The sequence below is a fragment of the Rhincodon typus genome, chromosome 2, assembly GCF_021869965.1.
Source record: "Rhincodon typus isolate 14 chromosome 2, sRhiTyp1.1, whole genome shotgun sequence".
NCBI lineage: Eukaryota > Metazoa > Chordata > Chondrichthyes > Orectolobiformes > Rhincodontidae > Rhincodon > Rhincodon typus.
Window position 1 is genome coordinate 36,011,000 of NC_063333.1, and position 23,324 is coordinate 36,034,323.

General features: G+C 41.8%; 1 protein-coding gene across 1 annotated transcript in view; it reads right to left on the reverse strand.

Annotated features, from left to right (window-relative positions):
* The window catches only part of myo3a (myosin IIIA), a 355,589-nt gene that overhangs the window by 132,692 nt on the left and 199,573 nt on the right, over positions 1-23,324 (reverse strand). Inside the window, 1 exon segment of the mRNA XM_048606878.1 lies at positions 9,736-9,865. Within this exon segment, the coding sequence (XP_048462835.1) occupies positions 9,736-9,865 (130 nt within the window).

A 23,324-nucleotide genomic window follows, 5' to 3' on the forward strand; every position in this document is an offset into this window, starting at 1 on the left:
TCCTGATTTACAGCATCCACAGTTCTTTTGGTTTTTATTATTCAGCTGGTCCTGTTCAGTTTCTGGTCAATGGTAGCACACAGGATGTTGATAACTATAGATTCAGTTATGATTATGTTATTGAATGTCAAGGGATAATAATGGACATTTAATAGCAGCTGTATGTTGCAGATATTTCTTACTACTTTTCACACCAACCCAAACTGAGTGGCAGTGAGCAGGTTATTAATGCAGCAAATACGTTATTGATGACGCCTTCCATTATTCCTGATGATCAAGAGTAGATGATGAGTCAGTAATTGGCCAGTTTGGATTTGCCCTGTTTTTCCTCTACAGGATATCCCTACAATTTTACACATTGGTGCGTAAAAGTCAATTTTGTAACTCTACTGGGACAGCTTGGCTAGGAGCACAGCTAGTTCTGGAGCACAAGACTTTAGTAATATAGAAACAAAAATGGAACTTGCTAGAAAAACTTAGTAGGTCTGGCATGATCTGTGGAGAGAAATCAGAGTTAAAGTTTCGGGTCCAGTGATCCTTCCTCAGAGCTCCTCAGGTCACTTGACCCTAAACGTTAACTCTGATTTCTCTCCACAGATGCTACCAGACCTGCTCAGCTTTTCCAGCAATTTCTATTTTTGTCTCTGATTTACAGCATCTGCTGTTCTTTCATTTTTTATTTTGTAATATTGCTGGAACGTTGTCAGGGCCCAAATTCTTTGCAGCATCATGTGCTTTCAGGCATTTCTTGATGTTCTGGGGAGTGATGCTAGGGATCTCAGGAAGAGGTTGAGATAAATTGTGCAGTCACATTTCTGGCTGAAGACTGGTGCAAATATTTCAGACTTGTATTTTACACAAATGTGTTGGGTTCCCTCAGCACTGAGAATGGGGACATTTGTCGAATGTCCCTCTCCTGAAATGTTCAATTATCCACCATTAATAATGACTGGAGTGGCAGAGTTTAGACCTGATCAATTGGTTGTGGATTGCTTACACATGCTGCTTATACTCCTTCACATGCAAATAGTCCTGTGTTGTAGCTGACACCTCCTTTTCAGGTATGCTTGGTGCTAGTCCTGGCATGCCCTCCTGCACTCTTCAGTGAACCAGCTTGGTCCCTTGGCTTAATGGTAATGATTAAGTGAGGGATATGCCAGGCCATGAGGTTCCAGATTGTGGTTGAGTAAAATTTTGCTGCTACTGATGGCCCACAGCACCTTACGGATGCCCAGACTGAGCTGTTAGATTTCTTACATTACAATATTGAAAGTGCTTGAGATATTCTGAGGTAATGAAACATGTTACATATCTAAGTATTTCTATTTTATCGAGTCTGAATGGAAAAATTGTAAGGCAGGTTGCTGATCAGCTACCAGCTAAGTTGTGAACAGTCTCCTTGAACCTGAAATAAGGTCAGGGGATTAAATAAAATGGAAACACATGAAAATATTGATGCAGTGATGCAAGAAGTATGAAAAAAACAACAGTGGAAATGATAAAGAAGAAACCTTGTAATTGTCCAGACACGATCAGTTTTAATCCACCAGTATAATAAAGAAACTGGGCATCAGATTTTGGCACACTTTGATTACCTATACTCAAGGTTTACTGAGGTAACTGTGTTCAGTTTTTGACTCAGCTGAGTTTTATTGTAATTTCAGCATAAATTCAGTAGAAATGTATGTTGTTGTTGTTAAAGTGCCCTGCATCATTCAGGATCACAATTAGGCTGCCAAAGCTGTTGTCAAGGTAACTTGTCCAATTGTAGAGTTAAACTACTTGTTTGAAGTAAATTGGATCCTGCCAAATCTATAATAATTCATGGCCTTAATTTTAATTCATTTCACATCCGAGAGGATGGAAGTGCTGCAGCAATAAGGCTTGTGCCATAGTAACTTTGGGGCTTGACGCAATCCAAACCTGTTACCTATGCACTGAATGAGAGGAAGAGAAAGTATTTAAAGTTGATTTTCTTTGATGAGATTAAATAGGCCATAGATACCACTCAGAATAACAGGTAGAAATAAAATTAAATTGAATTCAGAAAGACATGGAAGAGGAAATTTTCATTTAAACACATGAATTAGGAGCAGGAGTAGGCTATTCCGCTTCTCAAGCCTGTTCTACCAGTCAGTATAATCATGGCTAAGTCTTCCTGCTTAGCCTTAGCCTAGCCTTAGTTTTCCTGCTCCTCTGATGCTGCTTGGCCTGCTGTGTTCATCCAGCTCTACACCTGGTTATCTCAGATTCTCCAGCATCTGCAGTTCCTACTATCCCAGTATAATCATTGCTGATCTGTTCGCTTTGAAATACATATTCCAAAACACCCATGAATCTTTAATGCCCTTGCCTAACAAGAATCTATCTAACTCTACCTTAAAATATTCAAATATCCTGCCCCAGCTGCCATCTGGAGCAAAAAATGCCAAAGCTACACAACTGGCCTAAATGTCAAGATTTTTTCTGTCCTCAGTGATGTTACTGGCAAATTAATGCAAGGTGGTGTCTTGTCACTGTACAACCTTGCTAGTGGTAAGAAAATTCACAGATGATTTGTCTGAGCCCAACCTAGCCTCTTAAATAACCAATTAAGAGCCTCTTTCCACTTCTGCTGGCATTTTATTAGTGCTCGGTGAAATAAATGGTATTTAATGTCTATATCTCAAATATCATTTATGGAATTTGGATTTCAAAATAGAGGTAGATAGTTGTTGGTTCCTTTTGAAGAATATGCTTTTTAATAAAAACAAGGGCAGAGCTTATTTCTGGAACAGTGGTCTGCATTCTGTTTTATTAGGCTGGCTGCCTGTGCCAGGCTGGCAGCCCCTTCAGGGTGAGTTCCCATCTATAATTGGGGCAGCTGGTCACAGTCACTGAACTGCACGCTGCTGCCACCAAGATGCTTCCAAAGGCCCCTTCCTGGCTTTCAGTCACAGGTACCCCTGCTAGATCGATAAAATCCTACTCAGCAAACCCAACATTTTCTCGGGTTAGCCAGGAATGTAACAATTAAGTGAAGGTGAATGGGGCAGCTTGGTGGCTTAGTGGTTAGCACTGCTACCTCATAGCACCAGGGACCTGGGTTTGATTCCAGCCTTGGGTGACTGTGTGGAGTTTTCACATTCTCCCCGTGTCTGTTTAGGCTTCCTCCGGGTGTTCCAGTTTCTACCTACAGTCCAAACATGTGCAGGTTAAGCGGATTGACCATGCTAAATTGCACTGTAGTGACCGTATGTGTGGGTTAGGTGGATTAGCCGTGGGAAATGCAGAGTACCAGGATGGAGGAGGGGTAGGTCTGGGTGGGATGCTCTTCAGAGCGGTGGTGCAAACTCGCTGGGCCAAATGGCTTCCATCTGCACTGTAGAGATTCTATGAATGGCATTCATTGCCTAATCAAATGGAATAGGCCCCTACAATTCTGGTGTAACAGGTCAAAATGGTGTATAAATCATGGAATAATACAGTATAGAAGAGGCCTTTTGGCCCATCAAGTTTGAACCACCAAAGCCACACTATATCTATGCTATTCTGGTCACCTTGTTATAGGAAGGATGTGGAAGCTTTACAGAGGGTGCAGAGGAGATTTACCAGGATGCTGCCTGGACTGGAGGGCAGGTCTTATGAGGAAAGGTTGAGGGAGCTAGGGCTTTTTTCATTGGAGAGAAGAAGGATGAGAGGTGACTTGATCGAGGTGTACAAGATGATGAGAGGCATAGATAGAGTGGATACCCAGAGACTTTTTCCCAGGGTGGAAATGACTATTACGAGGGGGCATAATTTTAAGGCGATTGGAGGAAGATATAGAGGAGATGGCAGAGGTAGGTTCTTTACACAGAGAGTGGTTTGACGCCTGGAATGCACTGCCAGCGATGGTAGTAGAGTCAGATACATTAGGGACATTTAAGCGACTCTTGGATTGGCACATGGATGATAGTAAAGTGTAGGGTATGAAGGGTAGTTGTACCGTTCTGTGTTCTATGTTAGTCCCATCTTCCAGCATTAGGCCCATAGCCTTCAATATTATGACATTTCAAGTGCTCATCCAAGTACTTTTTAAAGGTTGGTGAGGTTACCTGCCTCAACAACCCTCCCAGGCAGTGCCTTCCAGATGCCCATTATCCACCCTCAGAGGTTGGTATCAACTAGGCAATGTTGTGAAAGACTTCAGAAAAATGAGTGGAAGAAACCAATACACCCTAAATGATCAAGAAATCTTTGAATTGTAACCTCTTCGAATAGATATTGATTATCTCATTAGTTTCTGGAGATAATTGTCACCTGTATAGCAACAGCAGCTAATGAGGTGTGAACATAGCCTATTAGGCAGGCAATCCATAGCAATCCAATCTGCAATTTAAAAGTTATTGAGAATAATCTGAATAACTCCAGAAATGTAGAGAATAGCACTAAATGAAAGAACCTGCGATATGTGCAGTTCTGGTGTAAATTGACTGATAGCCCATGACACAGCCTGAGTTATAAATGTCACCAATGTCAGCTCTCTCCTTTCACAGTGCACGTGTATTACAAAATGATTTCTGCCTAAAATAGTTACGTTTTATGAAGGAGTTACGTTTGCTCGGATGCAACCTGCCCCCATTTATTGCGCGGTTCGCACCATTAACAATCAGCCAACCATATACCTGCAAACCTTTGCATTGGGTACTTGTGTAAATAAAAGCTCAAATTACTGTGGAGACTGGAAATTTTAAATTTAAAACAAAGGAAAGAAACTGGAAACTCTCAGCAGATCAGGACAGCATCTGTGAAGAGAAGCAATGTTGACAATCCAGATCGTTGTCCGGAAGTAATATGTTAACTCTTCCACTTCCCTTAATTTCTGTATTTCTGCATTTACATTTACTAATTACATTTATGATTCTCATTTCTAATTGAGGAGGATTTCAAATGGCAAGGGAACTGCAATCCATTCACTTTCAGGCCTCTCACACACCCCGCTCTGTACTTGTGTTCTCCACCTCCTCACACATCACACTCTACACTCCTCACACTGTTTCATTTCCCCTCTCCTTACACATTTTAACCTGTCAGTGAGGCCAGGAAGGCTATAAAAAGGTTGGGGAAGGGGAGTGGCAGAATGCCTATTCCCCCGGTCATAAAGGCATACTCAGAGGCAAATTAAGCTACTTTGGTCGTGGTTTAAAGGCCACATTTTCCTGCTTGCATTTTATCAGTGGCAGGTGGACCTTTCCAGTGACCTTAGATAGGGGGATGGCTTACGTTTCTGGGCACTTTTCTACCCACACAGGGTGCCCCCTGTGCACAATACTTCCCCCCCCCAAAAAAAAAGGTGCCACCACATCTTACCAATTACCTGCAGCCTTGGCACTTCCCCAGACCTCACCTACCTGATTAGGAGGGTGGCAGGGCTATCACACACTGTTCTTGTGGATACCTCTCTGGTAATGGTCACTGTTCCCAGCACTGCTGCTGCTGGTGACTATTCCTCAGGAAGGCGACCATGCTTTATAAGGGGGGATAACCTGAGGGCAAGCAATTAGTCAATCTCCATTTCAAGCTGCTAGGCAACCTGCAGGTGGCTACAGAGTGGGTCACCATCACTCTCCCTTCAGCCCAAACCTCAAGTTCCATCTCTTCTGTAGGACCCCTGCTGTAAGAATAACATTCTGACTCTGGACTAATAAGTTTCCTTTCTGGGCGCAACAGTTCAGACTTTCAGGAGAATAGACAAAGTATGAAAGCAGCTGGAAGGATGTACAGTATGCAATGCTGGCCATAGACCATAAACAACCTTATAGATCCATGCATTTCACTCCAGGACATTTCTGCAACAGTTCCTCGGGGTAGTGTTCTAGGATCAATCATCTTCAACTGCTTCATCAAATGACTTTCCCTCCATCATAACATCAGAGACAGGAATGCTCACTGCTGATTGCACAATATCTAGCACCATTTGTGACTCTTTAGATATTGAAGGAGTCTTTTCCAAATTGCAGCAAGATCTGAAATGTATCCAGGCTGAGCTGATAAATGGCAAGTAACATTCACACTATACAATGCTTGGCAATGATCATCTCCATCAAGAGAGAATTTCATATCACCCCTTGATGTTCAATGGCATTACTATCACTGAATCCCCCATTATCAACATTCTGGGGGTGACTATTAACCAGAAGTTGTACCTGAACCAGCTTTATAAAGACTGTGGTTACAGAAGCAGGTCAAAGACTGGGAATTCTGCTCAAAGCTTGTGTACCATCTACAAGACAGAAGTCAAGAGTGTGATGGAATACTCTCCACTTGCCTGCATCAGTGCAGTTCAACAGGTCAAAGCAGCCTGCTTGACTTGCACAGTGGCAGCAGTGTGTACCATTTATGAGATGCATTACTGCAACTCACCCAGCATTAAACAACAGCAACTTCAAAAGCCAAGCCCTTAACCACCTAGAAGGACAAGGGCAGCAGATGCATGAAAACACCATCCACTTCAAGCTCCCCTCCAAACAACACTACCTTGGCTTGGAAACATGCCTGTGCCTTCACTATTGCTAGGGGAAATTCTGGAATTCCCTCCCTAACAGCATTGTGGGTGTACGCAACTAGTTTGCCAACATATTCTCAGGGGCCGTTAGGGATGGGCATTAAATGTTGGTTGAGCCAGAAATGCCCACATATTTTGAATAAATAAAAAATAATCCAGCAGGTCTGGCAGCATCTGTGAAGAAAAAATCAGAGTTAACATTTTGTGTCCAGTGACCCTTCCTCAAAACGTCAGTTTATATGCAGAAAACAGGGAGAGGGTGGGGCAGGGAGTAAATGATAGGATAGAGCCTAAAGAGAGAGAAGAACAGTTGGACAGACAAAGGAGATATTAATGATCTGGCTGGGAGGGTAAATAGTTGTTAATGGGGACTAATAGTGACTAACAATAGGTAGTGTGTAATGGCAGGCTATGTGATAACAAGGACTGCTGTGTGGGGTAGGGGGCTAGGACATAGGAGAGTTTAGGCCCTAAAATTATTGAACTCATCATTGAGTCTGGAGGGCTGCAGGGTCCCCAAGCGGAAAATGAGGTGGTGCTCTTCCAGTTTGCGGTGAGCTTTGCTGGAGCACTGCAGCAAACCAGAGACAGAGATGTTGGCCAGGGAACAGGGTGGTGTGTTAAAGTGGCAGGCAACAGGTAGCTCAGGTTTTTTCTTGCGAGTAGAACGTAGGTGTTCTGTGAAGCGGTCACCCAGTCTATACTTCGTTTCCCCAATGTAGAGGAGACCACATTGTGAGCAGTGAATGCAGTAGCTAGATTCTGGGAAGTGCAGGTGAAGTGTTGTTTCACCTGGAAGATATGCTTGGGCCCTTGGATACTGGGTAGGGAGGAGGTAAATGGGCAGGTGTTGTACCTTTGCCGGTTACAGGGGAAGGTGCTGTAGGGCTGTGGGGAGGTGTTGGGGGTGAAGGAAGTGTGGGCCAGGGTGTCCCGGAGGGAACAGTCCCTGCGGAAGGCAGACAAGGGAGGGGAGGGGAATATATATCTGGTGGTGGCATCTCGCTGGAGGTGGCAGAAATGGCATCTGATGATCCTCTGGATGTGGATGCTGGTGGGCCTACCTACCATCTCACCAGTATCCACATCTAGAAAATTACCTACCATCCTACCACACCTACTCGACACACCAGGCCTTGTTATCACATAGACTGCCATTACACACCCCCTGTTGTTAGTCACTAGCAGTTCCCATTAACTATTATTCACACTTCCAGTCTGATCGTTATCAAGTCCTTTGTCTGTCCAACTGTCTTTCTCTCTCTTAGGCTCTATCCTATCGTTTACTCCCTACCCCACACCCCTGCCTATTTTCTGCATATAAACTGACATTTTCCCAGTCACCATCAGTTCTGAGGAAAGGTCACTGGACCCAAAATGTTAACTCTGATTTTTTTCTTCACTGATGCTGCCAGACCTGCTGAGCTTTTCTAGCAACTTTGTTTTTGTTCCTGATTTATAGCATCCACAGTTCTTTTGGATTTTAAAAAAAACAATCCAGGGCTGGCAATCACACATTGTATCAATCCCATCCTCAAGCTCACCCCTCTCCACTCCTCTCACAGGTTCATTGGCTACTAAAGACATTTTCCCAAGTCCTGAAATTTCTGGACTGGGGATTTCTGAAATGAACTCCAAATAATTCCTGGAACGTTGCACTTATTACAAACCTTGTCTGAGAAGTCTAGGGTTCGCACCATTCTAAACTGACTCCCTCCAGGTCACTAAGGTTATGTTTCACTCCTTGTCTCTTGCCCTTTTCACCACGTGCTGTTTACCAAAAGACACATTTGTGACCAACTATCACTTGCAAGCTCACTGTTTCTCCAATCACATATCCCCTCTCTCCCAGTCCTGCTGTTCCTCCATTGACAGATCCTTTTTCTCCCAGTCCTATTGTTCTTCCATTCACATATCCCTTCTCCTCCAGTCCAGTTGTTCCTCCAATCACAGATCTCTTCTCTCCCAGACCCTGTTGTTCCTCCAATCATAGTCTCCTTTTCTTTTGTTCCCACTGTGCCTCCAACTATGGACACCTCCTCTCTATCTGCTTCCCCAACAATAGATGCTCTCCACTCTCAATCCCACTCTTCCTCCAACACAAATTCCCATTCTCCCATGTTTACTTCTGTGCTCTCCAGATTGTCTTGGTTATGCTGTTGTTCTTAAAAGTACAGTCCTGCCCCCTGCTTGCACCATCAGATGTGTGTACTGTGTTTATATCAATGAATAGGATGTTTAAAATTACTTTGCAATTGTGTACCCACACACCTTAAAGGTAACATTGCTTATATTATTTTATGTGATAATTTAAATGGGAGGGTCTTTGAATACTCATCTATTTGAAGCAGGGTCCTTTGACCAACACTATTGATCTGACAGCATACAGGTAACAGGTTGAGCTGGATCCTGAATTTTTTCCAAAGCATGTGCCACTGCCTCAATTATGTTGCAGTTTTAATTTTCGTTAACTTAAGCTAAACAATTTACCATGAATTCATTTGTTTTTAAGCAATTCTGTGTTGAAATCTTGACATTATATTTAAGCCCTATTTCTGTAGTGGATCTGTTAGCATCAGGAGTGAGAAAATGAAGGTCAACATTTTGACCTGGTCCCTCATTCGACACAACTTCACTCCATTAAGCAAACATCAGATCGGAGATCATATTGAATGCAATCAAGCTACAAGGACCAAACTTTGGCTTGTCAATACATCAGTGGTATGGCAAAATGGAACTTGAATTTCATAGGAATGTGAATAATTGACAATGTACCAAAATTGGAGAATCCCTATAGTGTGCAAAGAGGCCATTCAGCCCATCGAGTCCTGCACTGACCCTCTGAAGGTCCCGCTCAGATCTATCCCGGTAACCCTGCAATACTATGTCTAATCTACCTAGCCTGCACATCCCTGAATACGTGGCAATTTAGCACGGCCAATCCACCTAAGCTGTACATCTTTGGACTGTGGGAGGAAACTGGCAGAAACCCTGCGGACATGAGGAGAATGTGCGAACTCCACACAGACAGTCACCCAAGGCTGGAATTGAGCCTGGGTCTTTGGCGCTGTGAAGCAGTACAAACGCTGTGCTGCTCAAAAATATTCCATGTACCAAATTTTTAACGGCTGTCACACTGAGACATTCATGTTTCAATGAGGAATAATATCAATTTTTGGCATATTTTAACCAGGTCTAGTTAATCCTACCTGATTTTGTAAGTGGGTGTGTTACAACCTGCCTCGTAATTTTATTGTCAGAAGATTTCAACAACAGGACTACATCTGCTGGCAAAGTGTCTCGATTCTTTGCTAGAAAGCCACCAGCGTTGTAAAGAACCTGCAATATTAAAGAGAAAGCAACAAATAGGTCATCACTATCACAAGTAAGGACAAATGCTTGACTTTTTAGGTAACAAAAGTTTCATTTCTAAGGATTTTGTTAAAGAAGTTTCAGTGTAGAATCATTTACGCTTCATCCGTTATGTGAATGATGACTCATTCGAGGATAAAGACATTTAACAGATAATAGCTATCATTTGTTTCCAGATTATAGATGAACTTACTCACGAAGCAGTGATGTTTGCTGTAAGTAGGCGTACACAATGTACATAATTTTTTTTAGGGGAACAATGGTACAAGCAGTGGATTGATTTTGAAATTGCGTAATTGCGGTACACCAGAATGATCCTGAGAATTGGTCAGATGCATCAAATAACAAACAGAGAATGCAGCGCAATTGTCCATTTCTTTCAGATAGCTTTTCCTTTCATCTTCAGAACAAATAATTCTATAATAACAGTAATAAAAATTTACCCTATGCTACTGGTGATCTTTGTTTGAGGGCTAGGATCAAGCTCAAGTTTAAAGTTAGATTTAGGTTTAGGGTTATAGATTGGGTTAGGGTTATATGATTGGAGTATAATATAAAGTGATTGGAAAATGAATCTAAATCATTATCAATGAACTGTCACAGAACAAAATGATTTCTGATCTTTATTGAACAATCTTTGATAACTAAACAGAAATGTTATCTTATGACATTAAACATCTAACAGCTTCAGCCGAGATACAAATTGTTATGATCTATTAAATGGTAGAAAGGGCTGCAGGACTGAATGCCTTACACCTGCTCCTAAAGTTCTTTAAAAATCTACAATTATCCTAAACAGTCATAGTCACATCACTGCCTATTACAGAGACATAGAGTATGGATTTTTTTAGGTTTTCGCAAAGGTTTGTAGCTGGGGTTGTGGGTGAGGTTGTTGACTTGCTCACCGAGCTGGCTTGTTCTCGTTCAGACATTTCGTCACCATGCTAGGTAACAGCATCAGTGAGGCCTCCAATGAAGCGCTATTGTTCTACTCTGCTTGGAATTTACATTGTCTGGTCTGTTATGGTGAGTTGTGTAATTTCTGGTTTCGTTCTGTGAGGGTTTGTAGATGGGGTCCAATTCTGTATGTTTGTTGATTGCATTATGGGTGGAGAACCATGCCTCCAGGAATTCGTGTGCATGTCCATGTTTGGCTTGGGCTACTATGGTTACGTTGTCCTAGTTAAACTGATGGCCTTCATTGTCTGAATGTGTAGATATTAAGCAGAGTTCATCGTGCCGTTTTGCAGCTAGCTGATGTTCACGTGTTCTGATAAGAACATAAGAACGAGGAGCAGGAGTAGGCCGTCTGGCCCTTTGAGCCTGCTCCGCCATTCAATAAGATCATGGCTGATCCTTTCATGGACTCAGATCCACTTACCCGCGTTCTCACCATATCCCTTAATTCCTTTATTGTTCAAAAAAAATCTACCTTTTTTAAAAAACATTTACTGAAGTAGCGTCAACTACTTCACTGGGCAAGGAATTCCATAGGTTAACAACCCTCCGGGTGAAGAAATTCCTTCTCAGTTCAGTCCTAAATCTGCTCCCTCTAATCTTGAGGCTATGCCCTCTTGTCCTAGCTTCACCTGCCAGTGGAAACATCCTCTCTACTTCTATCTTATCTATCCCCTTCATAATTTTATATGTTTCTATAAGATCCCCCCTCAATCTTCTGAATTCCAATGAATATAATCCCAATCTACTCAGTCTCTCCTCATAAGCTAACCCCCTCAACTCCGGAATCAACATAGTGAACCTCCTTTGCACCCCCTCCAGTGCCAGTACATCCTTTCTCAAGTAAGGAGACCAAAACTGCACACGGTACTCCAGGTGTGGCCTCACCAGCACCTTGTACAGCTGCAACATAACCTCTCTGCTTTTAATTTCAATCCCTTTAGCAATGAAGGACAAAATTCCATTTGCCTTCCTAATTACTTGTTGTACCTGCAGACCTACCTTCTGTGATTCATGCACAAGGGCACCCAGGTCCCTCTGCATAGCAGCATGCTGCAACTTTTTACCATTCAAGTAATAATCCTTTTTACTATTACACCTACCAAAATGTATGACTTCACATTTATTTACATTGTATTCCATCTGCCAGACCTTTGCCCACTCACTCAATGTATCTATGTTCCTCTGCAAAGTTTCGCAGTCCTCTGCACAGTTTGCTTTGCCACTCATCTTAGTGTCATCTGCAAACTTTGACACCCTACACGTGGTCCCCAACTCCAAATCATCTATATAAATTGTAAATAATTGCGGTCCCAACACCGATCCCTGAGGCACACCACTAGTCACTGACTGCCAGCTGGAATAGCACTCATTTATCCCCACTCTTTGCTTCCTGTTAGTCAACCAATCCTCTATCCATGCTAATACTTTACCCTTAATGCCATGCATCTTTATCTTATGCAGTAGCCTCTTGTGCGGCACCTTGTCAAAGGCCTTTTGGAAGTCCAGGTACACCACATCCACTGGGTTCCCATTGTCCACCTCGCTCGTAATGTCTTCATAGAATTCCAAAAGATTTGTCAAGCATGACCTGCCCTTCATGAACCCATGCTGCGTCTGCCCAATGGGACAATTTCTATCAAGATGCCTTGCTATTTCTTCCTTGATAATAGACTCAAGCATCTTCCCCACTACAGAGGTTAAGCTAACCGGTCTATAATTCCCCATCTTTTGTCTACTTCCCTTTTTAAACAGTGGCGTCACATTTGCTGTTTTCCAATCTGCTGGGACTGCCCCAGAGTCCAGCGAATTTTGGAAAATTACCGCCAGTGCACCTGCTATTTCTCCCGCCATCTCTTTTAGTACCCTGGAATGCATTCCATCAGGGCCAGGAGACTTATCAATCCTTAGCTCCATTAGCTTGCCCAAGACTACCTCTTCCGTAATAATGATTGTTTCCAGGTCCTCACCTACCTTCGTCTCTTTGTCAATTACTGGCATGTTATTAGTGTCCTCCACTGTGAAGACCGATACAAAATACCTGTTCAATGCCACGGCCATTTCATCATATCCCATAACTAAATTCCCCTTCTCATGCTCTAAAGGGCCAACGTTTACTTTAGCCACTCTTTTTCGTTTTATATATTTATAGAAACTTTTCCTTTCTGTCTTTATATTCTGTGCTAGTTTTTTCTCATGTTCTATCTTACTTTTCATTATAGCTCTTTTTGTGGCTTTCTGTTGACCTTTAAAGTTTTCCCAGTCTTCTAGTTTCATGCTGTTTTTGGCCACTTTGTATGCCTTCTCTTTCAATTTGATAGCCTCCCTTATTTCTTTAGACACCCATGGCAGATTACCCCTTTTCTTACAGTCCTTCCTTTTTATCGGAATATACTTTTGCTGAGCACTTTGAAAGATTGCTTTGAAAGTCCTCCACTGCTCGTCAACTGTCCCACCATAAAATCTTTGTTTCCAGTTTACTTTCGCCAAGACCTCCCTCATTCTATTGTATTTCCCCTTGTTCAAGCACAGGACACTGGTATTGGATTTTATCTTCACACTCTCCATCTGTATTCTAAATTCAACCATACTGTGATCACTCCTTCCAAGAGGATCCCTAACTATGAGGTCATTAATTATTCCTGTCTCATTACACAGGACCAGATCTAGGATAGCTTGCTCCCGCGTCGGTTCCATTACATACTGTTCAAGAAAACTATCACGGATACACTCAACGAACTCCTCCTCAAGGCTACCCTGATGGTGAGTTTCCTTCCTGCCTATCCGATATAATGTTTGTGGCAGTCGTTCCATGGTATTTTGAAACCACGTTGGTTCTGCATGTTGTGGGAATGGGGTCTTTAATCCTTGTAAGTGTTTGCCGTAGAGTGCCAGTGGGCTCGTTGGCCACCATGATTCCTCGTGCTTATAGGAGTCTTGTTGTCTGTTCTGACACATTCATGACATAGGGCAGTGTGGCCAGCGTGTTAGGGCATACTGTGTCCTCTTGTTGCCTACTTAGTAGGCACCTGCAGATGAAGTTGCAGGGATATCTGTTCATAGCGATGATTTTGTATAGGTGGTCTTCCTCTTTCCTGTGTAGTTCTGGTGTGTTGCAGTGAGTGGTGGCTTATTTAAGTAGTGTCCTAATACTGCTTTGTTTGTAAACATTGGGGTGGTTGCTGTGGAAATGGATGATTTGATCAGTATGGGTTGCTTTCCTGTATACTGAGGTTTGGAACTCCCCGTTGGTCATATGTTCAACTCTGACATCCAGAAACAAGCACACAAGCCCCCAGCCGTGCTACGACAAACACTCACAAGGATTAAAGACCCCATTCCCACAACATGCAGAACCAACCTAGTTTACAAAATACAATGCAATGACTGCCACAAACATTACATCGGACAGACAGGAAGGATACTTGCCATCAGAATACATGAATATCGGCGAGCAGGAAAACAACACAACAAATGTTCCCTAACATCAGTACACTCGGACAATGAAGGCCATCAGTTTAACTGGGACAATGTAACCATAGTAGCTCAAGCCAAAAATAGACACACACAGGAATTCCTGGAGGCATGATTCTCAACCCATAATGCATTCAACAAACATATAGAATTGGACCCCATATACAAAGCAATACAGAACAAAACCGGAAAAGATACAACTCACCATAACAGACGGGACAGTATAAATTCCAAGCGGAGTAGAACAACATCGCATCATCGGAGGCCTCACTGATGATGTCACCTAGCATGGTGACAAAATGTCTGAATGAAAACAAGTCAGCTCGGCCAGCAAGTCAACAACTTATACAGTATGGAAACAGACCCTTCGATCTAACTTGTCCATGCTGACCAGATATTCTAAATTAATCTAGTCCCATTTGCCAGTATTTGCCCTACATCCCTCTAAACCCTTCATATTCATATAGCCATCCAGATGCCTTTTAAATGTTGTAATTGTACCAACCTCCACCACCTCCTCTGGCAGCTCGTTCTGTACATGCACCAACTTTCCAGGGAAGAAGTTACCCCTTAGGTCCATTTTAAATCCCACTGCTCTCACCTTAAACCTTTGCCATCTAGTGTTGGATTCCCCTATCCTGGGGAAAAGATCTTGGCTATTCACCTTATCCATGCCCCTCATGATTTTGTAAACTTCAATAAGGTCATACCTCAGTCTCCAATGCTCCAGGGAAAATAACCCCAGCTCATACAGCCTCTCCCTATAGTTCAAATCCTCTAACCCTGGCAATGTTACGTAGCATGAATGGTCACATCATGTGTGAGCTGTTACTCATGACAAATGTTACTGCCACCATCCCCTTTATGTTTTGTGATTTAGTGGGCCTGTTTGGTCTGGTGTGGCAGAGGAAAACCACCTGGTATGTGAAAAAAACAGAGGCCCTGGACATAAAGAAGATGCTGTTTATTGCATGGTGGAAACTAGGCACATGTTACATTGGTTGAATAGACTCTGATACTGAGGCTATAACAGAGACCTTGATCATAAGTTTTACTCCTCCAAGATCCCCTAAGCTGTTCTCTTGCCTGAATCCATGTGCCATCATCATATTAGGCAGTGCCTAACGCACTGCTCTGCAGGTAACCTTTAAGACCCTTAAACCCTGAAGAACCAGAAGTCCATTTTCATTATAATGTTTAAAAGTTCTCTGAGCAACCATTCTCTCAAGGAATACTAATGTTGACAAGGTTGAGGGGCATGTGTATCATTTGGAGAAAAATGTACGTAGCTTCAAACTGAATGCTTATAATGTGATAGTGTAATTTTCTCATCTGAGATATTTCCTTGAAAATTGATGTTTGTGTCCAAAGTTTCAATGAAATTCATTTCCTTATGTAAACACATATGCAGTGCCACCACTATGGATGGCAGTAACTGGATGAGTATCTTCTGCCTTGGTGCCTCACTCCCCTTTCGCCTTTGCTAGTCCTGAAGAATTGGAGGATGCCCACTAGGAATGTTATTTCAGCTACTTAGTCCTCCAGACTGCAGAGAAGGATGGACTCTGAAAATCTTCAAGTGCCCTGAGACTGACATCACGTTGGCCTTGTACAGAGCAGGTCATTGTAACAGACTTAAAGCCATGATAAGAAAACCATAATTGTAGGAGTAATCCTAAATTTGCAGGGTCAGTCGAAATGAGAAAAAAAAGCATGTGAAGCTTGCCCTATCGAAAGGTCAATTGGTCAGATGGTGCCTTAAGTGATTTCTGTGTTTTCTAAAGGGATATGTGTTAATAACATATGTAAAATAATAAAATAACTGTAACAACCCAGCAGGTTGCCAGGAAGACAAAGTGTAGTTGGCCACAGCATTGTGCTGCATAAATATCATACAGTGGATTAGATAATACAAATAAAACTGCAAGGAAATAGCCTATGAGCAGAAGTGAGCAGCTGGCCTACTTCCAGGACAAATATGCAGATGTCCTAAGGAGAGAAAGGTCAACTGACCAGGGTAGATGTGATACACTTGTGATGTCTGCCAGTGGCTAACCGATCAATCGCTAAAGACTGGACAGTGTCAAGGGAAAGAGTGTAAGAGCATGTGCCTCAAAAGATAGCTCAGTCCTCCCTGGACTGACCTATTCCCTCCCTAACTCCCCACCTACACTCACCTTTACTGGCTCCATCCCCTCCTCTTTGACCTGTCTGTTTCCTCTCCACCTACCTTCTCCTCTATCCATCTTCTATCCGCCTCCCCCTCTCTCCCTATTTATTTCAGAACCCCCTTCCCCTCCCCCATTTCTGATGAAGGGTCTAGGCCCGAAACATCAGCCTTCCTGCTCCAATTATGCTGCTTGGCCTGCTGTGTTCATCCAGCTCTACACCTTGTTATCTCAGGAATAGGAGACATTTGATATATGACTGGAGGGTGGGATGGAGCAGACTGATTACCTGTTTCAGTCTGATCCTCAGACATGTCCACATAAGCTGGGTCACTTGCAATTGTGAGCACTGTATGGATAAGCTTGTGATGCATTACTATTGTTTCAGTATTTTATAGTGCACCTTGCTTCCATTGTTGGGACTGCCTTGGGCTATTGATATCCTGAGTAAACCTGACAGACCAGGGAAAGTAGGAATAAAAGCCTACACTATCAAAGTCCTGACATCTCATAAATCTTGTTACCAGGTTGTGCTGCACCTGGAGTTTACATAAATAAAGGAAATTGCTGCCACTTAAGTAAGGATGCATTGGAGATTTTGGGCCTATGTCTTGGAGACAGTGTAAGTGATGGAGGAAATTTACATGTACTGATATTTCAATATAAAACTGATGTAATGCAGTTAAGCAAAAATTTCTTCATGAAAATAATCTACTATTCTGCCGTTATGCTGTGGTTTGCCACAAAAGGTGACTAAATTGTAGGCTGAAGTAGCAAATACTTTTAGATTATGTTTTAGTCTGGCACAGAACAGCAGAGGAAGAAGACATCTCAGTACTAAACAGTGATTCAGTAGCTGTGAAAATTAGGAACATCTGTTGTTTAACGTGTTTATTTCCTCATTAATTCTGTTTATTCCTCATTGTATTGCAGTTGTATAAAGAAGCACTTTTTGTGAAGGTGATGCACAAATCAACAGAGCCCCTTCAAAAACTTGTAGGATTTTGACATTTAACCCTCTAACTTTACACAAGACAGAACATGCACTTTTCAGATTAGTATTGACAAGCCTGTGTGCAAAGTATGTCAAAATCTGCTGTCGGTTAGTGTGGAAAGCAGTGTAAGAGTTTGTGACAGTTTAACTAGTGTAAGGGTGCCTATGAAAAAGTTTCTTCATAGTGTTGGAGAATTTCCTAGGATTCCTCAGTTAGAAATGAATATTTGGAATCATAGAATTTTACAGAACAGAAGGAGGCCATTCAACCCATTGTCTTTGTTCTGGCTCATGAAAGAGCTACCCAGCTAGTCCCATTCTCTAGCCCTATCTCCATAGTCATCTAAATTCAAATATATATCTAGCTCTCTTGAAACCTCATATGGAATCTGCCTCCACCACTCTCCCAGGCAGCCCATTTCAAATCCTAACAACTCTGAGAAAAGGAGTTTCTCCTCATCTCAGTCCTAGCTTTCTTGCTGACAATCTTGAAATTGTGACCCCTAGTTACTGACGTAACAGTTAATGGAAACTGAATAACCTTCTTTACCCTTTCAAAATTATCCATAATTCTGAATACCTTAATAAGGTCACCTCTTAATCTCTGCTCTGAGGACGATAAGCCCAATTTCTCCAAACTTTCTTTGTTTCTAAAATCCCTCATTCCTAGTATCATTCTAGTAGATCTCCTTTGCACTTGCTCCAGGGCTTTAATATCTTTTCTTAAATAAGGTGCCAGAACTGAACATAATACTCTGCATGTGGTCTGACTAATGGTTTGTAGAGGTGTAACATCACTTGCTTGCTTTTATACTCTATGCCACTATTTATAAACCCAAAGATCCTACAAGCCTTGTTAGTAAATGTTGTTTCAATGTGCCTGGCAACCTTCAGAGAATTATACACATGAACTCCCGAGATCTCTCTGCCTTGTACTCCCCTCAAAGTTGTCCCACTGAACCTGTATTGTTTCTCCATGTTTCTTCTACTAAAGTGCATTACTCATATTTCTTTGCATTGAAATTCACCTGCCAGGTGTCTGTCCATTTGGCTAACTTGTCAATTTTGGCCAAGATATTTTTTTCAATGAAGTATAGGAGTGGACATCCCTCTACCCATCACCATCAGCATCAAAAGAAGCCCACCAGATCAAGTGCCAATTAACATGTAACCTGGAGTAACCTTATGAGGATGTCGTGGCATTTCACATCACTGAATGTAAATACTATAGTGTGGGCAGAGTTAGACAGTCTATATCTTTGTGCCAAAAGAGATGGCGGGAGTAATGGCAAATGCACTGATGGTAATTTTTGAAAATTCACTGGACTCTGGGGCAGTTCCAGCAGATTGGCTGTTTTCCAATGTGACACCACTGTTCAAAAAGGAGGTTGACAAAAGATGGGGAATTATAGGTTTGTTAGAGGAACTTCTGTAGTGGGGAAAATGTTTGAATCTATCCAGAAAGAAATATCAAGACATCTGGATAGAAATTGCCCCATTGGGTGAACACAGCATGGGTACGTGAAAGGGAGGTCATACTTGACTAAACTGCTGGAATTCTAAGAAGATATTACGAGTGTGGTGGATAATGGGGACCCAGTAGATGTGGTGTATTTGGATTTCCAAAAGGCATTCAACAAGGCGCCACACAAAAGGCTGCTGCATAAGATAAAGGTGCACAGCATTTCAGGCAATGTATTAGCATGGATCAAGGATTGATTAACAGGAAGCAAACAGTGGGGATAAATGAGTGTTTTGTTGGTTAGCGAACAGTGACTAGTGGTGTGCCTTAGGGATCAGTGCTGGGACCGCAATTGTTTACAATTTACATAGATTATTTGGAGTTGGGGACCACGTATAGTGTGTCAAAGTTTATAAAAGACACTAAGATGAGTGGTAGAGCAAAGTGTGCAGAGGAGTCTGAAATTTTGCAGAGGGATACAGATGGTTTAAGTGAGTGGGTGAAGGTCTGGCAGATGGGGTATAATGTTGATAAATGTAAAGTCATCCATTTTGGTAGGAATAACAGTAAAAAGGACTATTACTTGAATGTTAAAAGAACTGCAGCATGCTGCTGTGTGGAGGGACCTGGGTGTCCTTGAGTATGAATCGCAGATGGTTGGTTTGCAGGTGCAGCAGGTAATCAAGAAGGCAAATAGAAATTTGTCCTTCATTGCAAGAAGGATTGAGTTTAAAAGCAGGGAGGTTATGTTGTAGCTGTATAGGGTGCTGGTGAGGCCACACTCGCAGTATTGCATGCGGTTTTGGTCTCCTTACTTGAGAAAGGATGTACTGGCACTGGAGGGGTGCAGAGGAGATTCACTAGGCTGATTCCAGAGTTGAGAGGGTCGGCTTATGCAGAGAGGCTGAGTAGAGTGGGATTATATTCATTGGAATTTAGAAGAACGAGGGGGGATCTGATAGAAACATAAAATTATGTAGGGAATAGATAATATAGAAACAGGGAGGTTGTTTCCACTGGCAGGTGAAACTAGAACAAGAGGGCATAGCCTTAAAATTTGGGATACCAGATTTAGAACTGAATTGAGGAGGAACTTCTTCACCCAAAGGATTGTGAATCTGTGGAAAAACCTGCCCAGTGAAGTAGTTGAGGCTTCCTCATTGAATGTTTTTAAAAGCTAAGGTAGATAACTTTTTGAATAGTAAAGAAAATAAGGGTTATGGTGAGAGGGTGGGTAATTGGAATTGAGGCCACGATAAGATCAGCCATGATCTAGTTGAATGGTGGAGTAGGCTCGAAGGACCAGATGGCCTATTCCTGCTCCTGGTTCTTATGTTGTTATGCTGTTGTGTGAAACAGACTATATCATGGACAAGAACACATGAAGATAGATGAATCCTTACTTAATGTAGCAGTAAGTAAGAGCCTGGTATATCTAGGATTACCATGTATAACAGCTTTGAATAAATGGTACTATTTTGAGGTTAGAGTTTGAAGATAGTTTTTGACATATCCTTCTCCTCACCCAATCTGTAAAGAACCCAAGTTCATTGTGTGGCTTCAAGTCACATGATAAAAGCTGCTGGCAGCTATGAACTACCAGAAAATCGTTACAGTAGTGAAAATCAAGAAACAGACCAGAGATTGTCTTGAGAACAAAATAATTTAAGCAATTTAAAAAAAAAATCCATAATCGCTTTAAGACCAGCTATAGGCCAGCAAAGCCAAGGAGCTGAACAGGAAGCTGGAAGGAAGCATCTTTGAACAGAGACTCTTCCAGATAAACTACCGGAGTACTGCAAGTCTCAAAAATGCCTTTGATAGATAGTAATAGAAGAAACAGTCTTTTAAAAAAAGTAGTAAGAGTAGTAAGTAGTAAAAGCTCACTAGCAGATAAGAGGAGAAATCTGCATCAAGTAGCCAATAAAGGGAATGATTACCAGATACCCAAAGAAGATTTAATCTCATGACCGAAGGAACAAATAAAAGGTGTTCTTTACATCCAAAAAAAAACTGGACAATGAAACAGTTAAGACTTCGAACAGTGAATTAACAAATTTGATGACAAAGTTAACAGCAAGTCAATTTAGTTCTTCAGGTACAGACTGGAAGAAAAATCAATCAGAAAAAGAAAAAAAGCAATAAAAATTGCTATTTCCACTCAAAGTATCAAAATCCTGACAGCGATTTTAGTGAAATATTTGTAATTTTGCAAGTTTGAACAACAAATTCAAAGTTATATTTCAACAAGTAAGCAGTTTTAGCAATTTTGTTTATTAGAGGCAAAGAGTCATAAAATACAGTAAGGAAACAGACCCTTCAGTCCAACTCATCTGTGCTGACCAGATGTCCCAATCTGTCTTAGTCTCACTTGCCAGCATTTAGCCCATACCCCTCTAAACTATTCCTATTTATATACCCATCCAGATGTCTTTTCATTGTTGTAATTGTACCAGCTTCCATCACCTTGTCTGGCAGCTCATTCTATACATGCACCATCCTCTGCGTGAAAAAGTTATCCCTCAAGTCCTTTTTAAATCTTTCCCCTCTCACCTTAAACCTATACCATCTGGTTTTGGACTCCCCCACCCTAGGAGAAAGACATTGGCTATTCACCGTCTCCATGCCCCTAATGATTTGATAAATCTCTTTAAGGTGACCAGTCAGCCTTGGACACTCCAGGGATAAAAGCTCCAGCCTATTCAGCCTCTCCTTACAGCTCAAAGCCTCCAGTCCTGACAATATCCTTGTAAATCGTTCCTGCACCCTCTCAAGTTTAGCAACATCCTTCCAATAGAAGAGAAACGAGAATTGTACATAGTATTCCAAAAGTGGTCTAACGATTGTCCTGTACAGCTGCAACATGATCTCCCAACTCCTATACTCAATGTTCTGATCAATGAAGGTCAGCATGCCAAACACCTTCTTCCCCACCCTGTCTACCTGCGACTCCACTTTCAAGGGACTATGCACCTGCACCCCTCGGTCTCTTCCTTCAGTAACACTCCACAGGGCCCTACCATTAACTATATAAGTCCTGCCCTGGTTTGCCTGAGCAAAATGCAACACCTTTAATTTATCTAAATTAAACTGCATCTGTGACTCCTCAGCCCACTGGCCCATCTGATCAAGGTCTTGTCTTTCTCTGAGATGATCTTGTCTGCTGTCCATTCCACAACTTATTTTGGCGTCATCTGCAAACTTATGAACGTACCTCCTTTATTCACATCCAAATTAGTTGTATCAAAAAGACAAAAAGCAGTGGACCCAGCATCAATCCTTGTGGCACACAGCTGGTCACTAGCTCCCAACCCAAAAATTAACCCTCCACCATCAGCCTCTGTCTCCTACCTTCAAGCCAATTTTGTATCCAATGAGCTGTCTCCCCCCGGTCACATGTGATCTAACCTTACTAACCAGTCTACTACACAGAATCTGGTTGAACATTTTGCTGAAGTCCATATAGACAATATCTACTGCTCTGCCTTCATCAATTTTCTTTATCACCTCTTCAAAAAACTCAACCAAGTTAGTGAGACACAATTTCCCACACACAAAGCTGTGCTGACCATCTCTAATCAGCCTTGCCTTTCCAAATGGATGTAAATCCTGTTCCTCAGAATCTCTTCCAACAACTAACCCACCACTGACTCAAGGCTCACCTTACACCTTCTTAAAACATGAAACATCAAATAAAGAAAGAGAGCACAAATCTGAGCACTTGGTGTTGAAATCATTGCTGAAAGTACTTTGGATTCAGAAAAATATAGCACCAATGATATCACAGTAGGCATCTTTGATGCAGTTAAAAATAATTGAATCTTATTGAATGAAGGTATTTTGAGAAAGTTTCTACCCACAGACCTTTGTAAATCTTTCAGCCATCTTGGAAATTGAATACCTTTAATTCAACTATTAGCAAAGAAAAAAGGAACTTTTACTTTGAAAACAGAATTTCAGAGAGCAGAAATCTCAATAGCTCAGTTTTACTGTTGCAGCAATAAAAATTCAACAACAACTCTAACAAAGAAAATAACAACATGACAAAAAGTAGTATAAAGAGATCAAAATTTTAATATCATTATTCACCTCGAGAAGATAATCAATAATTGGTGCAATAACATTTGCCTAAACTGATCTCTCCACCAGAAAAATCCAAGTTATCAGATTCATTTGATTAATGCATCAGCAAATTGGCAGACCTGGAAAGCAGAGTTCCTAAGATTTTCTACAGCATGCTTCAACATGATACACTAAATTAAGTGCAGAACAAGTTTGTACACTTCTCTACTACATGTAAAGTACATCAGGTCATGTGTTTCACAGACAGATCAATGAGAAGAACATTATGTTTGATAACCCCCTAATGGC